The sequence below is a fragment of the Natrix helvetica genome, assembly GCF_964273705.1.
Source record: "Natrix helvetica genome assembly, chromosome: 7".
NCBI classification, from domain to species: Eukaryota; Metazoa; Chordata; class Lepidosauria; order Squamata; family Natricidae; genus Natrix; species Natrix helvetica.
Genome location: NC_138558.1, coordinates 8,431,513 through 8,455,375, shown reverse-complemented (window position 1 = coordinate 8,455,375; position 23,863 = coordinate 8,431,513). Strand labels below are relative to the sequence as shown.

General features: G+C 44.4%; 1 protein-coding gene across 6 annotated transcripts in view; it reads right to left on the bottom strand.

Annotated features, from left to right (window-relative positions):
• Nucleotides 1-529: 529 nt before the first annotated feature.
• SHROOM3 (shroom family member 3) overlaps nt 530-23,863 on the bottom strand; it is a 191,286-nt gene continuing 167,952 nt past the window's right edge. For all 6 annotated transcript variants that reach the window (XM_081960338.1, XM_081960339.1, XM_081960340.1 and 3 more), the window contains 6 exons: nt 16,495-16,571; nt 13,156-14,016; nt 7,148-7,627; nt 6,367-6,520; nt 4,799-5,071; nt 530-2,613 (listed from right to left, as the gene is read on the bottom strand). In XM_081960338.1, the coding sequence (XP_081816464.1) occupies nt 2,272-2,613; nt 4,799-5,071; nt 6,367-6,520; nt 7,148-7,627; nt 13,156-14,016; nt 16,495-16,571 (2,187 nt within the window). In that variant the 3' untranslated portion in view covers nt 530-2,271. The remainder of the gene's footprint in view (nt 2,614-4,798; nt 5,072-6,366; nt 6,521-7,147; nt 7,628-13,155; nt 14,017-16,494; nt 16,572-23,863) is intronic.

The window sequence follows — 23,863 nt, the reverse complement described above, 5'->3', positions numbered from 1 at the left end:
ATAGCCCAGCATAAAGCTTTCAGCAACAGATGCCGCTTTATAGAGATTATCGCATACCCTTGAATTCATCTCAAGCAGGGCTCTCCAAAATGGCTTTAAAGACTTGTGGACTTCAACTCCCGGAATTCTGCAGCCAAGATCGCTGACGGGAGGGATTCTGGGAATTTGGAAGCCCCCACCAGTCTTAAAGTTTGCCAAGTTTGGGAGACCCCCCTGATCTAGGTTTCCCAACCGTGGCCACTTTCGAGACGCGTGGGCTTCAACTCCTCTGCTGGCTGGGGGAATTCTGGGAGTTGAAGTCCACGGGTCTTTAAAGGGGGCCAACATTGGGAAGCCCTGAAATCTACAGCGACGTAGAGCCTTGTAGAGCGAGGACTCCGAGCGCATACAAAATATAGAAATTCAGAAAATGACTTCTCGGCTGGAATAAATTAGGAAGAAATCCTTCAGATTTGAACTAAGAAGAAGAGGGGGGGGCGGGGGGAAAAATCCCGTTGGCTGTGTGACTGTCAACTCCATCCGTCCAACTCTTGTGCTACGTTATCTTAGTTCTGGATCGTTTTTTTACGGGCAGCTCAAGCCAAAGAGGTTAGGTGTTTAAAAACAACGATTTTGTTTTGTTCTTTTAAAAAAAATCTATAAATAAAGAGAGAGATTTGGAGGAAAAAAGTTTTTTTTTAAAAAAAAAACACCTCGAGAAATTCTCCGACCCTTTGCAGGTGGGCGCGTGTTACGAATTTTATTGTTGTTGTTTTTTTAAGAGTCACGCGGGAAAATGTAGGAAGAAGCTTCTGTGTCATGCCGACTCCTGAGTTGTAGGGTTCGCACAAGTGCTGGGTTGGGTTGGGTCTCACACCGCAGTCTTGGAAGACAGTGTTTTGTTGTGCAAAAAACATTCCCGAGTCCCTTATGGGTTACCTTCAGCAAAGGTTCAATGGGGGAGTTTCTCCCACCTCACCCGCTTCGCCTGCCTGGTGCATGGTAGGCGGAGAGACACTCTAGGCATATGCATCTTGCTCACCAACCTCACAGGATCCTGCTGAGCATAGAGGGAGGAGAAAAATGGGCAGAGAGGTCTCCCCTGCGCACCAGCTGCGCAGAGATGTGTGAACGGATCTGCAAAACCTGGGAGAAGTTAGTCCTGATGGTTGTAAGCGCGTAACTCCTGGCCCACGACGCCAAAATGGGGGATTCCTCATCCACCGTAAAACTGAGAGCTTCCAATTTCTTTCCTTTTGCCAACGTGGAACTTCAGCTGCGTCCCATTTTTGAGTCGATAAGCACAAAGTTAACTCATTGCGCGTTAATAGTTGTGCGAACGAGGAATCCCAATGCTTTTTCGGTCTGTTCTTTAAGCATCATCCACACAGCTGCTCCAAAATATGGTGTTGCCCCTCCCTCCCCTATGTGGGGTGGGGGAGGTGCTTCTTTTTGTTGCTGTTAAGCAAACACACACACAAACACAAACACACACAAATTAAAAATTAAAACCATACCCTACCCCCCCCGCAATGTTGAAGTAGAATCAAAACAACCGGTTAGTAAGTAGCGTGTATGTACAAAATCTTTACAGAATTCCATCTCGTAGCTTTAAAAAATATAAATATTGTTCAAGACACAGCAGGGAGCTCATTGATATTTTAATTAAGGCTTCATTATTGTAGATCCTTCATAATTTAATCTGGAGCTCGGAGAGGGTCGCTCCCCTTAATGGGCCCGACGTGAACTCAGAACGGTCGGAAGCGAATGTCCTTCCTAGGTCACAAGGCATTCCTTCCTGGGTCATTTTGAGCCCATTAGAACACAGACTTTTCTCGTGGGCTCCAGATAGATTTGCTGTGATTGCAGATAGAAGGGAAAAATAATGTAAAATAGTCTAGGGAGCTTCTCAATCCTCCAGATCATGGTTGGATCAAAGGCGCTTTTCCCCCCCAAAACGGCAGCTGGACTTGGTTTTTCCTTGAAGATCTTTCGCTTCTCATCCAAGCCGCTTCTTGAGTCAGAACTGAAGAAGCTCCTTGGAGAAGAAGCGAAACCTCTTCAGAAAAACAAAAACAAAATCCAGCCGCCTTTTTGAAAAAGCGCCTTTGGCGGGGACAAAAAAAATAAAAAAAGGAACGTCAAGTCTTCGTGGCTGGTTTGAGTTCCCTACGTTCATTAAAGAGAAAAAAAACAAAATCCGCCTCCGATTTCGAAAGTTAAACCCTTTGTCTCTGATTAAATAAATGCCAGGTATTTGTTCGTTTTAAGGTGAGCTTCATCGGGAGGAGGTCAGAGGAAAGACGGGGTAGATCTGTTCTCGGCGTTGGTCCTCGGGATGGCGGGAGGCTCGGCGGCCATGTTGCTCTCGAGGAAGAATTCGGTGGGGAGGCTCTCCAAGAGGCACTTCAGTTGTTCCTGCCCGAGTTTGATCTTGTCGTCCAGCTCCCGCTGTTCGATAAGCAGCCCCGATTTCATCTTCACAAAGTGTTGGTAATCCTGGAGCTGATCCTCCGAGAGGTAGCTGCACAGGATGTCCAAGACCACTCGTTCTCGGCGGTCCAGGTTTTCCTTCAACTCACGGGCGTCTTCATGCTGGCCTGCTAACATCTTACGCTTTTCGTTCAGAGACACCTGGGAGAGGAAAATAGGAGAGAGAAGAAGAAAAGTGACAACGGAAAGGTTCAATATGGTAGCCCTGGCAGGATGGGGGTTCCTGTAGCGACCGGAGATATCCGGAACAGAAGCCCTAGGCAAGGGATGGTGAATCTTTTTCGCCTCAAGTGCCAAAAGCATGCGCACGAAAGCTATTGCGTGCACTTGCGTGCCCTCCCTTCCCTACCATTTAATGCCCCTGCTGTGCCTTCCCCCCTGCTGCCCCACGCATGGCTTTCTTGGAGCCTGGGGAGGGTGAAAACGGCCTCCCCCACCCCCAGGAGGCCCTACAGAGGCCCGTTTTCTGACTTCCGGTGGGCCCGGTAGCTCCGTTTTTCGCCCTCCCCAGGCTGCAGAGGCTTTCTAGGAGCCTGGGGAGGGTGAAAAACGGACCAACATGCAAACCGGAAGTCTGTTCCTGAACTTCCAGTTTGCGCGTTGGGCCATTTTTTTGCCCTGCGGAGGCTTCAGGGAAGCCTCTGGAGGGCAAAAAACAGCCAAAAATCAAGGCAGAAAACCACACTGGAGCTGATAGGACAACGCCTCGCATGCCCTTAAAGGACAGGTAAGGAGCTCAGGTGGACGGGTGGGCCCTCCGGAGCACCGTACCAGAACGGTACCCGGTGCTCAGGGCAGGCTCCGGTTCACCCATATCAGGGCGTACCGCCTGTAACCCACCACTGCTCGTGTGCCATAGGTTCGCCATCATGGCCCTATGTTTTTGTGGCCCGCCAACGGATCTGGTAGCAGACTTGGACAGTGAGGAGGATGGGGAGGAACATGGGCAGTGGTGAAAAATCTATTTTTTTTTTTTGCCCACTAGTTCTGTGGGCGTGGCTTGGCGGTGTGTGTGTGTCATGTGACTGGGTGGGTGTGGCCAACTTTCTTTCACTTTTTAAAGCATTTTTTTCCTCTGCTGGTTCAGGTGAATAGGCAGGGAAAAAATGCTTTAAAAAGAAAAAGAAAAAGAACTTCCCACGATCGTCCAGCTCACAGCTTTTTTTTTTACTACCGGTTCACAGAACCAGGGGCAACTGTCCCTAGCAGTTTGGCAGAACCCGGCCGAACCAGGAGGATTTCACCCCTGAAAATGGACCAGTCCTGGAGTCTGGGGAAGGCACTGATGAGGGCTCTGCTTCAGAGGCAGAGAGGGGGCCAGGGCTGTCTAACAGTTATCAGCTGCCTTCAGAGTCAGACATCAGTGAGGCAGAGGAACAGCTGGAGCCTGTTCCCAGTGTGCGCATGCGCAGAATTGCCAGATGAAGGGAACAGCTAAAGAACAGGGGTCGACTTGGGAATAAGGATGAATGGCCCCTCCCATAGGGAATAAAAGAGGAGCAAAAGGGGAGTGGAGTTTGCAGGAGACAATGAGTTCAATTCATTCGGGTGAAGATCTGTTCCTGACTTCTTGCCAAGTATTGCCCGCTACAGAGTGGCGTTTGGAAGATATCGGCCTGGCAGCTCTCCAACCCTGATCAAGGTCTGTAGATGCGAAATCTCTTGAAGGATTGTTGGCCCGAACTTTGCGGGAGAGGAATTCCCTTTAAACTAAATAAAAGGGGCTTTATCGGGATGAGGAGTCGGTTTTGGGCTTTTGGGAAGCCTAGGTCAGAGCATACGCAAGGGGATTTCAGTGGGCAGTGGGTAGAGATGGACAGTACGACGCTATCTCCTCCGTGGGAAGGAAATCAGAAGCTGGCTTGGGTATGAGGGTCCTTGAATGAGAGGGAGCTGCACTGAACATGGTCCTCTTTCGTCTCAAGGCGCCCCCATGCAAGGACGTCTAGCATCCTTGGGGCTCCTTTCAGCTTGAAACTTTTCTCACGGACATCTCACTACCCAACTAGGTAACATCATCAGTGCTAGAAGGGAGTAGGGTTTGCAAGGACTCTGCCAGTTCAAGACTGGCAGCGTCCTGGAGTCACGTGATGACTCCTTTTGCCACCTCCTGACAAGCAAAGTCGATGGGGAAGCCAGATTCACTTAACCACCGTGCTAACGTAACAAGCACAGTGATTCGCTTAATGACAGTGGCAAGAAAGGCTGTGAAATGGGGGCCAAACTCATTTAACAACCATCTTGCTCAGCCGCAGGAAATTTTAGAGGCTCAACTGTGGTCATAAGTCGAGGACTCCCCATGTTCGGAGGTGGAAAATCGCCCTACCCATTCTTGTTTATCCGCATCTTCGCCGAGGCTGCTGAGAACATTCTCCACCCGAGCCAGGCGCCCCGAGAGGGAAAGGAGGAGGCTGACCACCTTATCCAGGTCGCCAATGAACATCCGGTACTTGTCAAACTCATTGGGCTTGCACAGGGCGCTGATCAGGGCCTCCACTTCCTCTCCCAAGGTGTTGTTCAGCTTGATGTCCGCTAGGAGGCTCTCCTTGGCTTCCTTCAGAATCTCCAGTTTGTGGGTCAAGCTCTGAATGAGCTCAGCCTGGTAAATGAGACGCAAATCAGTCACCACTGGGAAGCAAAGTCACAGGCCACGCGTGAGCTCTCTCTCTCTCACCATATGTATGTTATCTCCTTTTCTCCCTCCCTCTCTCTTCTCCATCCATGCTTGCCTGCCTGCCTGTCTCCCTCCCTCCATCTGCCCATCCATCCATCTCTATTTATTCACCCGTCCATCCATCCAACCATGTCTGTCTTCTATTTTCTATATCATCTATCTATCTGACTATCTGTCTGTCTGTCCGTCCATCCATGTCTGTCTGTCTTCTATTATCTATATCATCTATCTATCTGACTGTATGTCTGTCTGTCCATCCATGTCTGTCTGTCTTGTTATCTATATCATCTATTTATCTATGTCTGTCTGTCTATCTATCTATCTCTATCCATCCGTCCATCCGTCCATGTCTGTCTGTCTTCTATTATCTATATCATCTATTTATGTCTGTCTGTCTGTCTGTCTGTCTGTCTGTCTGTCTGTCTGTCTATCTATCTATCTATCTATCTATCTATCTATCTATCTATCTATCTATCTATCTATCTATCATCTATTTATCCATCCATCCATGTCTGTCTGTCTTCTATTATCTATATCATCTATTTATCAATATCCATCTATATCTATATCATCTATATCTATATTTATATCTATATCTATCCATCCCCCCACCCACCCACCCATCTATGCAAACTACAGAACAGAACTTAGCTGGTCAAAGAAATAAAATCAGATTGACCTAATAATAACAATTATGATTAAATTAGTATTTTAATGTACGACAAATCGTTAATGACTAGGATGTTAAGTAAGAAATGGAGATAATAGTTCAGGGCGAGCATCTACGTAGAAGGGATACAACAAAACAACGTAAGAGGTCGTCCTCGGCTTATGATTGGTGGCTTAGAACCACACTGCTGGCTGGGGGATTCTGGGAGTTGAAGTCCACGCATCTTAAAAGTTGCTGAGGTTGAGACACCCTAGTTTTTCAAGGTAGGTCAAATAGCAAATAGCATTTCACCCGTGCAGCACAGGCCCTGTCCCTTTTGTGCAAGCATTGTGAAAAGGTGGAGCTTATATCCTGTGGGTGTGGCTTGACGGTCACGTGAATGGGTGGGTGTGGCTGGTTGGTCATGTGACTAAGTGGGCGACACCCAACAATGGTATGCTCCTTTTGTCATTTCAGTGGAAATCCCTGATCCCACGGACCTCTTCGGTTTCCCACAGCTCTGCTTATGAATATACCTGTCCCTTCCGCACCGGACATGCGCAAAACTTACCTTCTTCTCATTGACGTCCCCCTGCTCTTCCTCCCCACCTGCTTCTTCAGGCAAATTCTTGATTTTATTCAAAAGCTCAGCTTTGGGAACAGACACACTGTAGTACGTTGGGCAGGCGACTGGCATCATCATAGCAGCTTCCTTCTCGCCGTTCCTAAACGCAGTTCAGAAGACGTATATAAACAAGGAGCGCGGGAATATATTTTTGCTCTTCTTATGACCATTAATATATGTTCCACCACCGGTATGGCTGGGCGAGGGATGAGTTTTTCTTCCTGCTCATGTACTGCTTTGAAAGTTAAACCTCAGCTGGTCAACCTTCCAGCTAGGAACTTCAATTTTTAGAAGTCTCAAAAGTGGGCATGGTAAGGTGGGCATTATGGCGTCCGGGCGCGTGGGCAGCGCCTCCCGCTGCCGCTACTACTGGTTCAGCCAATACCCGCTATATCATATGCTTTATAAATAGTCCAAGATGGTCCTTGACTTACAACCGTAATCCAATCTGCCCATTATAGTTAAGTCATGATGATCATAAAGCAGATTGGCATGTGACTGAGCCCATTTTTACATCCCGGATGTCATTAAGTGAATGCCACGGTTGTAAAACAAAAATCGTGGTTCTAAAGGGAGTCAAAACTGAGCAAGCTCTGTTGACATCGTAGGATAAAACCCTAGTCTTTAGTGTTTCCTGTCTGAGGGGGTTGGACTAGAAGACCTCCAAGATCCCTTCCCTTTTTGTTATTCTGGGATGGAGAATATAAAAACTTAAAAAGAAACTTACTTGTTGCCGGCTGGAGAGAAATTACTGGCAGAATCCTTTATCCTTTTCTGCATTATTCTCTTCTTTGCACTTTCTTTAAGCCCCCTGGAGCCTTGGGGGAAAATCCCCTCCATGAGATCCATCGTGGTCTTCATCTTCGAATCGGGATCCAGGATGCTCGAAAGCGACTTGTCTTGGTGCACAATTTCCTTAGCCAGGGACTCTTCCTTCAGATCCTCCCGCGTCTTCTCTTTCCTTTTACTCTTCTTGAGACGCAACTCCTTCTTTTCGGATTCCTCGTTTGCTGTTGCGGCTTCTTGAGAAGGTTCCTTCTCAACCGTTCCTTCCGCGGCAGCATGGCGCTCTTGCGCTTCCAGAGATGGAGGGACTCCGGTGGCTTTGGGTTCTGAAGATCCAAAGGATGGAGAAATGTTGGCCCTGAGGAAGTCTGGTCCTGGTTTCTCTCTCACGGTGAAGTCCCTGGAGAAAGCTTTGAGGTTCCTGTTCATACGGGGCAGGAAAAAACAACACAGTTTTACATGAAATGCAATTTTTTTTGCTATCGGTTCTGTGGTCGTGGCTTGGTGGCTGTGGCAGGGGAAGAATACTGCAAAACCTCCATTCCCTCCCCATCAGCTGGGACTCAGGAGGCAGAGAATAGATGGGGGCGTGGCCAGCCAGAAGTGGTATTTGCTGGTTCTCCGAACTAGTCAAAATTTCCGCTACCGGTTCTCCAGAACCTGTCAAAACCTGCTTTCACCCCTGGTTTTACACAACCTAACAACCACAGTACTGTCTTAGGTTTAAGAATATTTACTCATGTGGTATGGCTCAGTGGTGGGATTCAAACATTTTTACTACTGTTTCTGTAGGCATGGCTTGGTGGGCATGGCATGGCGGGCGTGGTTTCATGGGCGTGGCAGGGGAAGGTTACTACAAAATCCCCATTTCCTTCCAATCAGCTGGGACTAGGGAGTCAGAGAATAGATGGGGGCGGGGCCAGTCAGAGGTGGCATTTACCGCTTCTCCGAACTACTCAAAATGTCCGCTACCGGTTCTCCAGAACTGGTCAGAACCTGCTGAATACCACCTCTGGTATGGCTGCATTAACATAAGATAAAGGTAACGATTCCCCTCGCACATATGTGCTAATCATTCCTGACTCCAGGGGGCGGTGCTCATCTCCATTTCAAAGCCGAAGAGCCAGTGCTGTCCGAAGACATCTTTGTGGTCATGTGGCCAGCATGACTCAACGCTGAAGGTGCATGGAACGCTGTTACCTTCCCACCAAAGGTGGTCCCCATTTTCCTACTTGCACTTTTTACGTGCTTTTGAACTGCTCGGTTGGCAGAAACTGGGACAAGTAACGGGAGCTCGCTCTGTCACGCGGCGCTAAGGATTCAAACTGCCGACCTTTCTAATCGACAAGCTCAGCGTCTTAGCCACTGAACCACTGGATTTCCCAACGTAAGCTAAGATTGTCAAAATGACATTATTGTCATTTTTCCATCCACTGGTAAAATAGATTCCATGTTTGGTAGGATTCTGTGTCTTCTTTCTGCTTAATTTTGAATGTCAATCTATCCATTTCTGCACAGTCTAGTATCTTCTTATTGTCATTTATTTCTATTCCATTCCATATCCCTTTCTATTCTATCCTATCATATCCTTATTCCATTCCATATCCCTTTCTATGCTATCATATCCTATCCTATCCTATTTTCTATTCCATTCCGTATCCCTTTCTATGCAATCCTATACTATCCTATTTCTATTCCATTCCGTATCCCTTTTTATCCTATCCTATCCTATCCTATCCTATCTTATTTCTATTCCATTCCATATCCCTTTTTATCCTATCCTATCCTATTTTCTATTCCATTCCGTATCCCAACCTATCTTATCCTATCCTATTCCTATTCCATTCCATATCCCTTCCTATCCTATCCTATTCTATCCTATCCTATCCTATCCTATGTTCTATTCAATTCCATTCCATATCCTATCCTATCCTATTTCTATTCCATTCCACATCCCTTTCTATTCTATCCTATCCTATCCTTATTCCATTCCATATCCCTTTCTATCCTATCCTATCCTTTTTTCTATTCCATTCTGTATCCCTTTCTATGCTATGCTATCCTATCCTATTTTCTATTCCATTCCGTATCCCTTTTTATCCTATCCTATCCTATTTTCTATTCCATTCCGTATCCCAACCTATCTTATCCTATCCTATTCCTATTCCATTCCATATCCCTTTCTATCCTATCCTATCCTATCCTATCCTATGTTCTATTCAATTCCATTCCATATCCTATCCTATCCTATCCTATTTCTATTCCATTCCACATCCCTTTCTATTCTATCCTATCCTATCCTTATTCCATTCCATATCCCTTTCTATCCTATCCTATCCTATCCTTTTTTCTATTCCATTCTGTATCCCTTTCTATGCTATCATATACTATCCTATCCTATCCTATTCCTATTCCATATCCCTTTCTATCCTATCCTATCCTATCCTATGTTCTATTCAATTCCATTCCATATCCTATCCTATCCTATTTCTATTCCATTCCATATCCCTTTCTATCCTATCCTATCCTATCCTATCCTATCCTATCCTATCCTTTTTTCTATTCAATTCCATTCCATATCCTATCCTATCCTATCCTATTTCTATTCCATTCCACATCCCTTTCTATTCTATCCTATCCTATCCTTATTCCATTCCATATCCCTTTCTATCCTATCCTATCCTATCCTTTTTTCTATTCCATTCTGTATCCCTTTCTATGCTATCATATACTATCCTATCCTATCCTATTCCTATTCCATATCCCTTTCTATCCTATCCTATCCTATCCTATCCTATGTTCTATTCAATTCCATTCCATATCCTATCCTATCCTATTTCTATTCCATTCCATATCCCTTTCTATCCTATCCTATCCTATCCTATCCTTTTTTCTATTCCATTCTGTATCCCTTTCTATGCTATCATATACTATCCTATCCTATTTTCTATTCCATTCCTTATCCCTTTTTATCCTATCCTATCCTATCCTATCCTATCCTATTCCTATTCCATTCCATATCCCTTTCTATCCTATCCTATCCTATCCTATCCTATCCTATCCTATCCTATGTTCTATTCAATTCCATTCCATATCCTATCCTATCCTATCCTATTTCTATTCCATTCCACATCCCTTTCTATTCTATCCTATCCTATCCTTATTCCATTCCATATCCTTTTCTATCCTATCCTATCCTATCCTATCCTTTTTTCTATTCCATTCTGTATCCCTTTCTATGCTATCATATACTATCCTATCCTATCCTATTCCTATTCCATATCCCTTTCTATCCTATCCTATCCTATCCTATCCTATGTTCTATTCAATTCCATTCCATATCCTATCCTATCCTATTTCTATTCCATTCCATATCCCTTTCTATCCTATCCTATCCTATCCTATCCTATCCTATCCTATCCTATCCTTTTTTCTATTCAATTCCATTCCATATCCTATCCTATCCTATCCTATTTCTATTCCATTCCACATCCCTTTCTATTCTATCCTATCCTATCCTATCCTTATTCCATTCCATATCCCTTTCTATCCTATCCTATCCTATCCTTTTTTCTATTCCATTCTGTATCCCTTTCTATGCTATCATATACTATCCTATCCTATCCTATTCCTATTCCATATCCCTTTCTATCCTATCCTATCCTATCCTATCCTATGTTCTATTCAATTCCATTCCATATCCTATCCTATCCTATTTCTATTCCATTCCATATCCCTTTCTATCCTATCCTATCCTATCCTATCCTTTTTTCTATTCCATTCTGTATCCCTTTCTATGCTATCATATACTATCCTATCCTATTTTCTATTCCATTCCTTATCCCTTTTTATCCTATCCTATCCTATCCTATCCTATTCCTATTCCATTCCATATCCCTTTCTATCCTATCCTATCCTATCCTATCCTATCCTATGTTCTATTCAATTCCATTCCATATCCTATCCTATCCTATCCTATTTCTATTCCATTCCACATCCCTTTCTATTCTATCCTATCCTATCCTTATTCCATTCCATATCCCTTTCTATCCTATCCTATCCTATCCTATCCTTTTTTCTATTCCATTCTGTATCCCTTTCTATGCTATCATATACTATCCTATCCTATCCTATTCCTATTCCATATCCCTTTCTATCCTATCCTATCCTATCCTATCCTATGTTCTATTCAATTCCATTCCATATCCTATCCTATCCTATTTCTATTCCATTCCATATCCCTTTCTATCCTATCCTATCCTATCCTATCCTATCCTATCCTATCCTTTTTTCTATTCAATTCCATTCCATATCCTATCCTATCCTATCCTATTTCTATTCCATTCCACATCCCTTTCTATTCTATCCTATCCTATCCTATCCTTATTCCATTCCATATCCCTTTCTATCCTATCCTATCCTATCCTTTTTTCTATTCCATTCTGTATCCCTTTCTATGCTATCATATACTATCCTATCCTATTTTCTATTCCATTCCTTATCCCTTTTTATCCTATCCTATCCTATCCTATCCTATCCTATTCCTATTCCATTCCATATCCCTTTCTATCCTATCCTATCCTATCCTATCCTATGTTCTATTCAATTCCATTCCATATCCTATCCTATCCTATCCTATTTCTATTCCATTCCACATCCCTTTCTATTCTATCCTATCCTATCCTTATTCCATTCCATATCCCTTTCTATCCTATCCTATCCTATCCTATCCTTTTTTCTATTCCATTCTGTATCCCTTTCTATGCTATCATATACTATCCTATCCTATCCTATTCCTATTCCATATCCCTTTCTATCCTATCCTATCCTATCCTATCCTATGTTCTATTCAATTCCATTCCATATCCTATCCTATCCTATTTCTATTCCATTCCATATCCCTTTCTATCCTATCCTATCCTATCCTATCCTATCCTTTTTTCTATTCAATTCCATTCCATATCCTATCCTATCCTATCCTATTTCTATTCCATTCCACATCCCTTTCTATTCTATCCTATCCTATCCTATCCTATCCTTATTCCATTCCATATCCCTTTCTATCCTATCCTATCCTATCCTTTTTTCTATTCCATTCTGTATCCCTTTCTATGCTATCATATACTATCCTATCCTATCCTATTCCTATTCCATATCCCTTTCTATCCTATCCTATCCTATCCTATCCTATCCTATCCTATCCTATGTTCTATTCAATTCCATTCCATATCCTATCCTATCCTATTTCTATTCCATTCCATATCCCTTTCTATCCTATCCTATCCTATCCTATCCTTTTTTCTATTCCATTCTGTATCCCTTTCTATGCTATCATATACTATACTATCCTATTTTCTATTCCATTCCTTATCCCTTTTTATCCTATCCTATCCTATCCTATCCTATCCTATTCCTATTCCATTCCATATCCCTTTCTATCCTATCCTATCCTATCCTATCCTATCCTATCCTATCCTATTTTCTATTCAATTCCACATCCCTTTGTATCCTATCCCATTCCACTCCACTCCTATTCCTATTCATGAATAATGAACAAATATTTAAGCATGTAAAGAACAGTTGTCCTCAAAAGGTATCAAAAATATTCTATGCAAGAGAATATTTGTAACTCAGGGTGGAGCTGTCGGGTGCTTATTGCTGTCTGTGCTTGGATGTTTTCTTGGTTGCTTTTGAATCTCATGATAAACAAGCCAACAGTAAAAAAAACCATCAAGGAACCACCAAGAACGGTCCCACCAATGCTGACAGGATTAGCCACTAATATATAAAAAGAGAACAAACCCCACTCCCTTCTAGCACTGATGATGTTACCTAGTTGGGTAATGAAACGTCTGCAACAAAACAGATCAAGCTCAGAGAGCACCAAGGACCCCACCTTCCACCCAACCGAGTAGAAAGAACGGGCAAAATCACTGTAATGTCCAATACCTCGTTATCTTCTCGTCTGCAAGACTTATAGAGCTGTCCGATGCTGGATTGTCCTCTTCAAATGCCACACTTGGGGGCGGCGACGGAAATTCTTCTAAGTTGTCAACGGGACTCTCCGGAAGAGGTGGATAGTCTGATAGAGCACCCATAGGATGAGTCTGAGCTTCTTGGAGGAAGACATCATCATCGTCTTCCTCTCGACAGAACGGTGGTGGGGAGATCTGAGGGTAGGTTTCGGAGATGCGCAGGGAGAACCTTCCTTGACCAGAGAGAGATTCCGGCTCCGAGAAAGAACTATTCTTTGAGGGGATCCCATGCCACTGTTGGAAAACCTTCTGGCCAGTTGTTTGAGCAGAGGTGGAGCTCTTTGGAAGGTGGTTCTCTCTGGCCCATTTCATTTTAGCTGAGGGTTGCCGTTGAGATGGAGTAGACTTGCTCCTCCACATTGTGGTTCCTTCTGCTGGCTCCTTGCTTGGCTGATGGACACTTTCCAGGATCTGGCTCTGAGCTTTGTTGTGCTCTTCCTTGTCAGCTCTGGGCGGCCACCTCGTCACTGGGTTGTCCCCGGCAGCGGGAAAGTCGGAAAGAGTCGGGGTGGAGGATGCCGGACTACGGGAGGAATAGCTGGTTTTGGAAGGAGCCACCCGCCTGAAGCCTTGCTTGGCATCGGAATGCTTCTCCTTCGTATCCGGGCAAGGGGAGACAAAGGCCGATGTCCGGCTGTGATGTCGGAGAATATCAGAGACCTTCTGTCTCTCTGCGTTGGGCGCTGTGCTACCCACATTCTCACTGCTGTGATGAGGACGGTATTGGGTGAATGCCGATTTCTCGAGGTGACCTCGTTTGCTATTGCCGAATGACCTAGGAGAGAGCGAGAAAACGAGAGTTTTCTCAAAGGGAAATAAATTAAAAAGAGTCGAGGGGAAAAAAGCATTCCGACCCACCCCTCCACCCTCCCCCAATTCAGGCAGGAATAATTTTGTAAAAATAACCACGGAGGTGACTATCATAAGGGAAGTTAGTAGACCAAAGTCTGCCTGGTAGTGTTGTGGCCCGCCGGTGGAGCTGCAAGCGGATTTGGACAGTGAGGAGGTTGGGGAGGAACACGGGCCAGTCCTGGAGTCTGGGGGAGGCTCGGATGAGGGTTAGGGTTAGATCTTCCATTTGTGACTTTACTCCAGGGGTGTCCAAACTTTTTGCGAGGAGGGCCAGATTTGGTGAGGTAAAAATGTGTGGGGCCGATCATTCAGCCTGACATTCTTTGAACCCTTAACATTAAATGCGAATTAACTACCGTATTTTTCGGAGTATAAGACGCACCAAGATTTTGAAGAGGCAAATTAAAAAAGTTTTTGCACTCTCCCACGAAAATGGGCCTTTTTTTAAAAGGGCATGAATAGCCTTTAAGAGGCTTCTAGAGTGCTCCTGGGGGCTGGGGGGGGGGGCAAAGTTGAGCAAAAAATGGCCCGTTTTTTGCTCATTTATGCCCTCCACAGCCCCCAGGAGCACTCTGAAAACCTCCTAAAGGCTATGCACAGCCATTTTGGTGAAGGGGGCAGAGTTTTGGGAGGCAAAAAATGCTGTATTCAGTGTATAAGATGCACCCAGATTTTTAGCCTCTTTTTTGAGGGGAAAAAGATGCATCTTTATACTTCGAAAAATACGGTATTTTATGAAAGACTAAACAAATAACTCCAGTGGGGAGAAGAGGCTGCGGGCCGCTTGAAATTTGAAAAAGGGCCACATTTGGCCCCCGGGCCGCACTTTGGACATGCCTGCTTTACTCCCAAGTCGACCCTGATTTCTGAGTTGTTCTTCTGGCAGCTCTGCGCATGCGCACACTGGGAACAGTCTCCAGCTGTTCCTCTGCCTCACTGCTGTCTAGGTCCGTAAGCAATGATCACTGCCAGATGGCCTCGGCCCCCTCTCTGCCTCCGACGCAGAGCCCTCGTCCGAGCCTTCTCCAGACTCCAGGACTGGCCCATGTTCCTCCCCAACCTCCTCACTGTCCGAATCTGCTGCCAACTCCGCTGGCGGGCCACAACGGTTAGGGAACATGACACAAATGTGTTAGGTTAGTACATGACATTCTGAAATAGTTCTCATATGATTTCCCTGCCCTCTGGAGCAGTGATTATGCGGGGTATGCAAAGCATCCAAAGGGAGATCCTCTCCCAAAGCAACCTGCCCTCCCTCTGAATGTCGAAGCAGCTGTGAAGTCTGCAAGGCTTAGCACAGGCTAAGTTTGGGGATTGGCTGGAAGTCGCTGTGAGGCTGCGGAGGAAGTAAAGCATTCGAGGGAGTTTGTGGCAGTGGAGGCGACTGGGACATTTTGGAAGGAATCCTAACGGCCAAACTAGCCTTTCACTCAACCTGATGCAATTTGAAAAGCATCTCTTTGAATGCTCTCTTAGCCCTAATTATCCTTCCTTCCTTCTTTCTTCCTCTTTCTTCTTTTCTTCCCTCCCTTTCTTTCCTTCCCTCCTTTTCTTTTTTCTTTCTTTCCCTCTTTCTTCCTTTCTTTCATCCTTCCTTCCCTTTCTTCTTTCCCTTTCTCCCTCCCTTTCTTTCCTTCTATCTTTCTCTCTCTTTCCCTCCCTCCCTCTTTCTTTTCCTTTCTCTTTCTCCCTTATTTCTCTCTCCCCTTCCTTGCTTCCATCCTTTTTTCTTTCTTCCTTCCCTTTCTTTCTTCTTTCCCTCCCTCCCTTTCTTTCCGTCCTTCCCTGCCTTCCTTCTTTCTTTCTCTCTTTCCCTCCCACCCCCTCTTTCTTTCTTTTTTCTTTCTTCCCTCCCTTCTTTCCCTCCCTCCCTTTCTTCCCTCCCTCCCTCCCTCCCTTCTTTCTCTTTCCCTCCCTCCTTCTCTTTCTTTTCCTTTCTTCCTGCTTTCCTTCTTTCTCTCTCCCCTTCCTTGCTTCTATCTTTTTCCTTTCTTTCTTTCTTTCTTTCTTTCTTTCTTTCTTTCTTTCTTTCTTTCCCTCTCTTTCTTTCATCCTTCCCTCTTTCTTCTTTTGCTCCCTCCCTCCCTTTCTTTCCTTCCTTCCTTGCCTTCCTTCCTTCTTTCTTTTTCTCTCTCTTTCCCTCCCTCCCTCCCTCCCTCTTCCTTCTTTCCTTCCTTTTTATGAGAAATGAAAACTAGCCCAATTTGGTTGATGAGTCTTTAGAATTCCACGGAGCTCTTTCGTTGAAGAAAAGGCTCCGTGCAATGGAGACTGAATGACGTACGGAGCAAGCTTACTGACTTTTACAGCTGTAGATTTTGGAAATAACATTTCTAGGCATTTAACATGCTTGCAACACACACACACACACACACACCAACCCCCATACAAACACGCTTACCTGCTTGTAGCACCCAGTACATAGAAAGGATCTTTCATAAAATGAGAGATTTGGTTACTGTCTTCCACCTGGAAATCCTTAAGGAGAAGAGATGGGAAGTTGAAAGCAAATTAAAAAGCCACATTGTTTTGTAAAAGAGAACTTCAGCAAATAGTGTCTGGGCATTTTGACAACTGGCATGTTTAACAATGGTTCCAATGTCCTTGGGGGGGGGGGTCGTGCGTTTGTCATTTGCAACCTTCCCAAGTCACTTGCTGAGTGCCTGAATTTTGAACATGTGACATGGGAATTTTGGGCTCCATTGTGGTCATAAGTTGAGGACTAGTTGCACTCGAGTGGACAGAAGGAAGAGGAAGAAAAACTGAATTGCCTCTGTGCTCACAGACAGAAAAAGACCAGTCTCTTGCTTCTGTTTTTGTCTCCTATGCTTGATAATTATCTATCTATCTATCTATCATCTATCATCTATCTATCTATCTATCATCTATCTATCTATCTATCTATCTATCTATCTATCTATCTATCATCTATCTATCTATCTATCTATCTATCTATCTATCTATCTATCTATCTCTATCTATATCTATCCATCCATCCATCCATCCATCCATATCTATATCTATATCTATCTGCAAAAAAATATATCACTGCATCTAGATATCATCTTCCCTGACTCACTTCTGCCTACTAGGTAAAATATTAAACACCTAAAATTTCTGCTGGAAAAACCAGAAACACAAATACACATCCAGCAATTGGCTTGTCCTCTTTCTTGATCTCCGGGGACTTTTCTGAACTTCGCAAAAAAAGAGAAACGATCTTTTCTCTGTTCGTTTTGAGAATGATGAAAGGCAAGGAAACCAGCTGAAATATTTAGGATCCAGGTGAGATTAAATCTGGCCTTCACTTTGGTGCAACGGCTTTATTGCCGCTTAAGGAAAGCCTGTGGATTTGAGTGAGCCTCCCAAGCATATAATTACCTGTATTCTCAGTCTAGATCTGAAAATTGAAGGAATAAAGTTGTTGGGTCGGATGCGAAAACCCCCGGGGATTAATTCTCCTAACTATCTTAAGAGCAAAATAAGATTGTTTAATTGGGATGCTATTGGGAATGTCATGCCCCAAGGAAGGTTCGGCAGACAAGGAGAATGGATATTAGATTGAATACCAATAACCCTTAGACTTATATACCACTTAATAGGGTTTACAGCCCGTTCTAAGTGGTTTACAGAGTCAGCCTATTGCCCCCAACAATCTGGCTCCTTATTTTATTGACCTCGGAAGGATGGGAGGCTGAGTCAACCTTGAGCCAGTCGGTCAGGATCGAACTCCTGGCAGTGGGCAGAGTTAGCCTACAATACTGCATTCTAACCACTAGGAGGGAGGGGAGGAAGGAAAATAGCAATAGCATTTACATGCCGCTTCACAGTGCTTTACAGCGCTCTCTAAGCGGTTTACAGAGTCAGCCTCTTGCCCCCCAACAATCCGGGTCCTCATTTGACCCACCTCGGAAGGATGGAAAGCTGAGTCAACCTTCAGCCTGGTGAGATTCGATCTGCCAAAGTGCTGACAGCCAGCAGGCGGCAGAAGTAGCCTGCAGTACTGCACTCTAACCACTGCACCACCGTGGCTCTTATAATAGATATAAATTAAGCCAGGTAGCCCTTGCTATACAACTTGAGGTTATGAGCTACCGTATTTTTCGGAGTATAAGACGCACCGGTGTATAAGCCCCACCAAGATTTCTAAGAGGTAAGTAAGAAAAAAAAGTTTTGGCCTTCCCTCAGCCCCCAGCAGCCCTCTGCAGGCTTCAGCAGTGCTGGGCCAAAGCAAAAAGGCCCCCATTTCTGCCTTGCCCCAGCCTTGTTGAAGCCTGCAGAGGGCTGCTGGGGGCTGGGGGAAGGCCAAAAATGGCTGTATTCAGTATATAAGACGCCCCGACATTTCCACGCTCTTTTAGGGTGGTGGTGGAAAGGTGCATCTTATACTCCGAAAAATACGGTAACAGGAATATGATTGCACAATGAGCACCCTTGCAACACAACTGCATTTCCAGGAGAGGCCTCGACTTACGACCACCTTTCTGCGGCTAAGCAAGGGAGCGGTTAAGTGGCTTTTGTCCCACTTTGCATCTTTTCTTCCCACCGTTGTTAAGTGAATCACTGCAATTGTTAAGTGAGTAACCCAGTTGTTCCCTGTTGACTTTGCTTGTCGGAAAGTTGCCAAAGGGGATCATGTGATCCTGAGACACTGCAACCGTCATAAATGTGAACCCGTTGCCAAGCGTCTGAATTTTGATCACATGACCATGGGGATGCTGAAACGGACGTAGGTGTGAAAACCAGTTACTTATTTTCAGTGCCGTTGTAACTTTGAACGGTCACTAAATGAACTGTTGTAAGTCAAGGACTACCTGTATTCCAATACCGCATGGGGGTGCATTTCCCAATGGTGTAATGGCTCACCCAATTATAATCCTAAGAGACTCTTCAATATCATCTCCTTTTAATGACCCCATAATCCCTTGCGGGGCGGAATCTGGGCAACTGAATGGAGCAAGTGTGTTGACTGGCCAGATGCCCTTCCTGTCGCCAATGCGGAGTTTTGTTCGGCAGATAAATTCCCAGAGAGAAATATCTAGGATCAAACTCACAGCGAGAGCTCCACCTCTAGGCCAACGCACCACTCTTTAGAGATTCTTCAATATGTTGCTAATAAAACTGCATTGCATACGGAGAAGAAAACAGGAGTTTTTAGCTGCTAAATCTGTATTTACTCTTTATCCCATATATGTATATCGTGGGGCTGCTTGGTTGAATGCAGATAACAACTATGAAGAGCTGCCAAGAAACAGGCACGCATTAGAAGGGATTCAACCAAACAGTTACTTAGAAAGCCGCCTGACGAGAAACAAGATAATCTTCTTAATCTAATTTCAATCTTCTTTGAGTTTTCCAGCTCGCTATCTGAACTGCAGAATAAAATGGTGGTGTGGGTTAGATCTGGATTTTTCTAGCCAGGGTGACAGCTGATCCCTAATAATAAAGAAATATTTGGTATTCTCCTCCTTCTCTCTCTCTGCTATGAAAAACAAAGCATTCCAATTAATGATTTAAAAGTGGGTGGATAATCCTTGATTTACAACAGTTTGATTTAGTGACCATTTGAAGTTACAACGGTAGTGGGAAAGACGACTTAGGACCGTTGGAGCCCTTCCACACTCACATGCTCAAAATTCAGACGCTTGGCTCAGAGGTAGTATTCAGCAGGTTCTGACCAGTTCTAGAGAACCGGTAAATACCACCTCTGACTGGGCCTGCCCCATCTATTCTCTGATTCCTTAGTCCCAGCTGATCGGGAGGGAATGGGGATTTTGCAGTATCCTTTCCCTGGAATGGGGAGGGAATGGAAATTTTACATTATCCTTCCCCTGGAGTGGGGAGGGAATGGGGATTTTGCAGTACTCTTCCCCTGAAGTGGGGAGGGAAAGGAGATTTTGCAGTATCCTTCTCCTGGAGTGGGGAGGGAATGGAGATTTTGCAGTATCCTTCCCCTGGAGTGGGGAGGGAATGGAGGTTTTGCAGTATCCTTCCCCTGGAGTGGGGAGGGAATGGAGATATTGCAGTATCCTTCCCCTGGAGTGGGGAGGGAATGGAGATTTGCAGTATCCTTCCCCTGGAGTGGGGAGGGAAAGGAGATTTTGCAGTATCCTTCCCCTGGAGTGGAGAGGGAATGGAGATTTTGCAGTATCCTTCCCCTGGAGTGGGGAGGGAATGGAGATTTTGCAGTATCCTTCCCCTGGAGTGGGACGGGAATGGAAATTTTACATTACCCTTCCCCTGGAGTGGGGAGGGAAAGGAGATATTGCAGTATCCTTCCCCTGGAGTGGGGAGGGAATGGAGATTTGCAGTATCCTTCCCCTGGAGTGGGGAGGGAAAGGAGATTTTGCAGTATCCTTCCCCTGGAGTGGAGAGGGAATGGAGATTTTGCACTATCCTTCCCCTGGAGTGGGGAGGGAATGGGGATTTTGCAGTATCCTTCCCCTGGAATGGGGAGGGAATGGAAATTTTACATTATCCTTCCCCTGGAGTGGGGAGGGAAAGGAGATTTTGCAGCATCCTTCCCCTGCCATGCCCACAAGCCACGCCCACCAAGCTACACCACGCCCACCAAGCCACGCCACACCCACCAAGCCACATCCACAGAATCGGTAGTAAAAAGTTTGAATCCCACTACTGGCTTGGTGCTATCTTTATTATTAAAAGTAGTCCTTACTCCTGTTCATTTAGTGACTATTTGAAATTACCACGGCGGTCACAAAAAACGACACACTTTTTTTCATACTTAAGATGGTCATGACATCCCCACAGTCGCGTGTGCAATATTCAGAGGCTTGGCCACTGGCATGTATTTATGACAGTTGCAGACAGTGTCCCGGGGTCACGCAATCCCCTTTTGCGACCTTCAGACACGCAAAGTCAATGGGAAAGCTTGACTCACTTAACAACCGCATTACTTAACAACTGCAGAAATTCACTTAACAACCGTGGCAAGGAAGTTCATAAAATGGAGCCAGATTCACTTGAGAACTGTCTCATTTAGGGGCAGAAATTTGGGACACCATGGTGATCGTAAGTCGAGGACTACCTGCAGTGTTCTATCCCTCAGTTTATTTTAATCACGGTTGCTTGAATAATTCACAATCAGCGGAGTAGATCTCAGGCAAAGCCTTATAACCTACAGTAGTGGCCAAAATTGTAGAAACCTTTTGGGAAAAGTGCATTTTCTAAAACTAGCTAATAGCACCACTTTTTTTGGAGTAGTACCATATATCAATGGAAAGATAATTTAATCAAGAATGCAATGCAATAACTTTTATGAAGATTTGCTATTAGAATAGCAGTTATAAAGAAGAAAAGTAAAATGAAAAGTAAAAATAAAGTAAAGTAAAAAGTAAAAATTATCCCCATAGAAAAAATGAGATATACAAAAATTATCCCCATGTCAGTTAATACTTAGTTGGGTAATCTTTAGCATGAATTACCACCTTACAACGTCTTCCCATGGAGGGAACCAAGTCTTTTAGTTCTGCAGCTGTTATAATGTGAAACCAAGATTGAATGATTGCTTCTATGAACTTGGGTTTTATTTCTGGGTCGCTTCTGACTAGTCGGCTCCATAGATTTTCAATTGGGTTAAGGCAGTGGTGAAATTCAATTTTTTTCACTACCGGTTCTGTGGGTGTGGCTTGGTGGGCGTGGTGTGGCTTGGTGGGCGTGGCAGGGGAAGGACACTGTAAAATTTCCATTCCCATCCCACTCCAGGGCAAGGTTACTGCAAAATCCCCATTCCCTCCCAGTCAGCTGGGACTCGGGAGGCAGAGAATAGATGGGGTGGGGCCAGCCAGAGGTGGTTTTTGCCGCTTCTCCAAACTACTCAAAATTTCTGCTACCGGTTCTCCAGAACTGGTCAGAACCTGCTGAATAATACCACCTCTGAATGGAATACGGTTATCTTGAAACTCCCCCCCCCCCCCAAAAAAAGTGGCGTTATTAGCCATCAAACCTGAAAAATACACTTTTCCCAAAATGTTTCCACAATTTTGGCTATTACTCCAAAATATAATCCAAAATTGAATACGAATATGGGCGTTCCCAATCAATGAGATATCATGGCAGGATCTTTCTGTGGCATTTAAATGATCACCCCGGCTAGAGTTGAGGTTTCCAAGTATGAAAAATTCAGAGGAAAAGAAGAAGAAGAAGAAGAAGAAGAGGAAGAAGAAGAAGAAGAAGAAGAAGAAGAGGAAGAAGAAGAAGAAGAAGAAGAAGAAGAAGAAGAAGAAGAAGAAGAAGAAGAAGAAGGAGGAAGAAGAAGAAGAAGAAGAAGAAGAAGAAGAAGAAGAAGAAGAAGAAGAAGAAGAAGAAGAAGGAGAAGAAAAGAACTTGGGAAAACACACTGGCTTTTTTCCAGATGCTAAAGATCACATACTTTGAAGAGACAAGGATCCCAGCCAGTCATAATTTACTGGGTCCAAAGATTACTTCGGCAATATAGACTGCGTCCTGTGGGGAAGGCAGCAGCTGGTGAGGGAGGGGCCCTTTCAGCGCTCCCCCCAAATTTATACGCGGGAGACGCATGAGGCGAGCAGGCTGAGACAGGCTGAAAAGAGAGAAGCTGCAGAAGAGGAGAAGGAATGCTGGGCTCGAAGACAGATCGGCTGGCGAGATTGCACAGCTATCAATTTCCTCTCTTCTTTAAACAAATTCCTTGGGTGACACAGCTGTATAATTTATAGCCAGGCTGCACGGAAGACTACATTCCCTAAGGAGAGCCTGCAATATATACCGGTATATATTGGATGCCTATATATATATATATATATATATAGATAGATAGATAGATAGATAGATAGATAGATAGATGATAGATAGATAGATATGTTGTATTTGTACTGATAAATAAATAAAGGGAGACTAGTATATATATATATATATATATAGATAGATAGATAGATAGATAGATAGATAGATAGATAGAAATAGATATAGATATAGAGATAGATAGATAGATAGATAGATAGATAGATAGATAGATATAAAGTATAGATATATATAGATATATAGTATAGATATATATATTACTAGCATGTATATATATATATATATATATATATATATATATATATATATATATATAGAGAGAGAGAGAGAGAGAGAGAGAGAGAGAGAGGGAGGGAGGGAGGGAGGGAGGGAGAGGGAGGGAGGGAGGGAGGGAGGGAGGGAGGGAGAGAGAGAGAGAGAGAGAGAGAGAGAGAGAGAGAGAGAGAGAGAGAGAAAGGCAGTTTAAGCTAGGCCAGTGGGAAATAAACCGCAACTCAAATAAAGTCTTCCAGAAATTATCAAAATTGAGATAAGCTTTGTTTTTATCCGTATCCCTGCTTGGCCTTCTCTTCTTTCTATTCTTTTAAAAAACACAAAATAAGGCTGGATTCCAGAGGGGGGGGGGAAGGACCATTAAGAAACCCAAGGGAGCATCAATTTTGGTCAATGTAAAAAAGAGGTGGAGACTCTGGAAAGAGTGCAGAGAAGAGCAAGGAAGAGTATTAGGGGACCGGAGGCCAAAACATATGAAGAATGGTTGCAGGAACTGGGCATGTCTAATTTAATGAAAAGAAGGACCAAGGGAGACATGATAGCATTGTTCCAAGATCTCAGGGGTTGCCACAAAGAAGAGGGAGTCAAACTATTCTCCAAAGCACCTGGGGGCAGAACAAGAAGCAATGGGTGGAAACTAATTAAGGAGAGAAGCAACCTAGAACTAAAGATAAATTTCCTGACAGTCAGAACAATGAATCAGCGGAACAGAA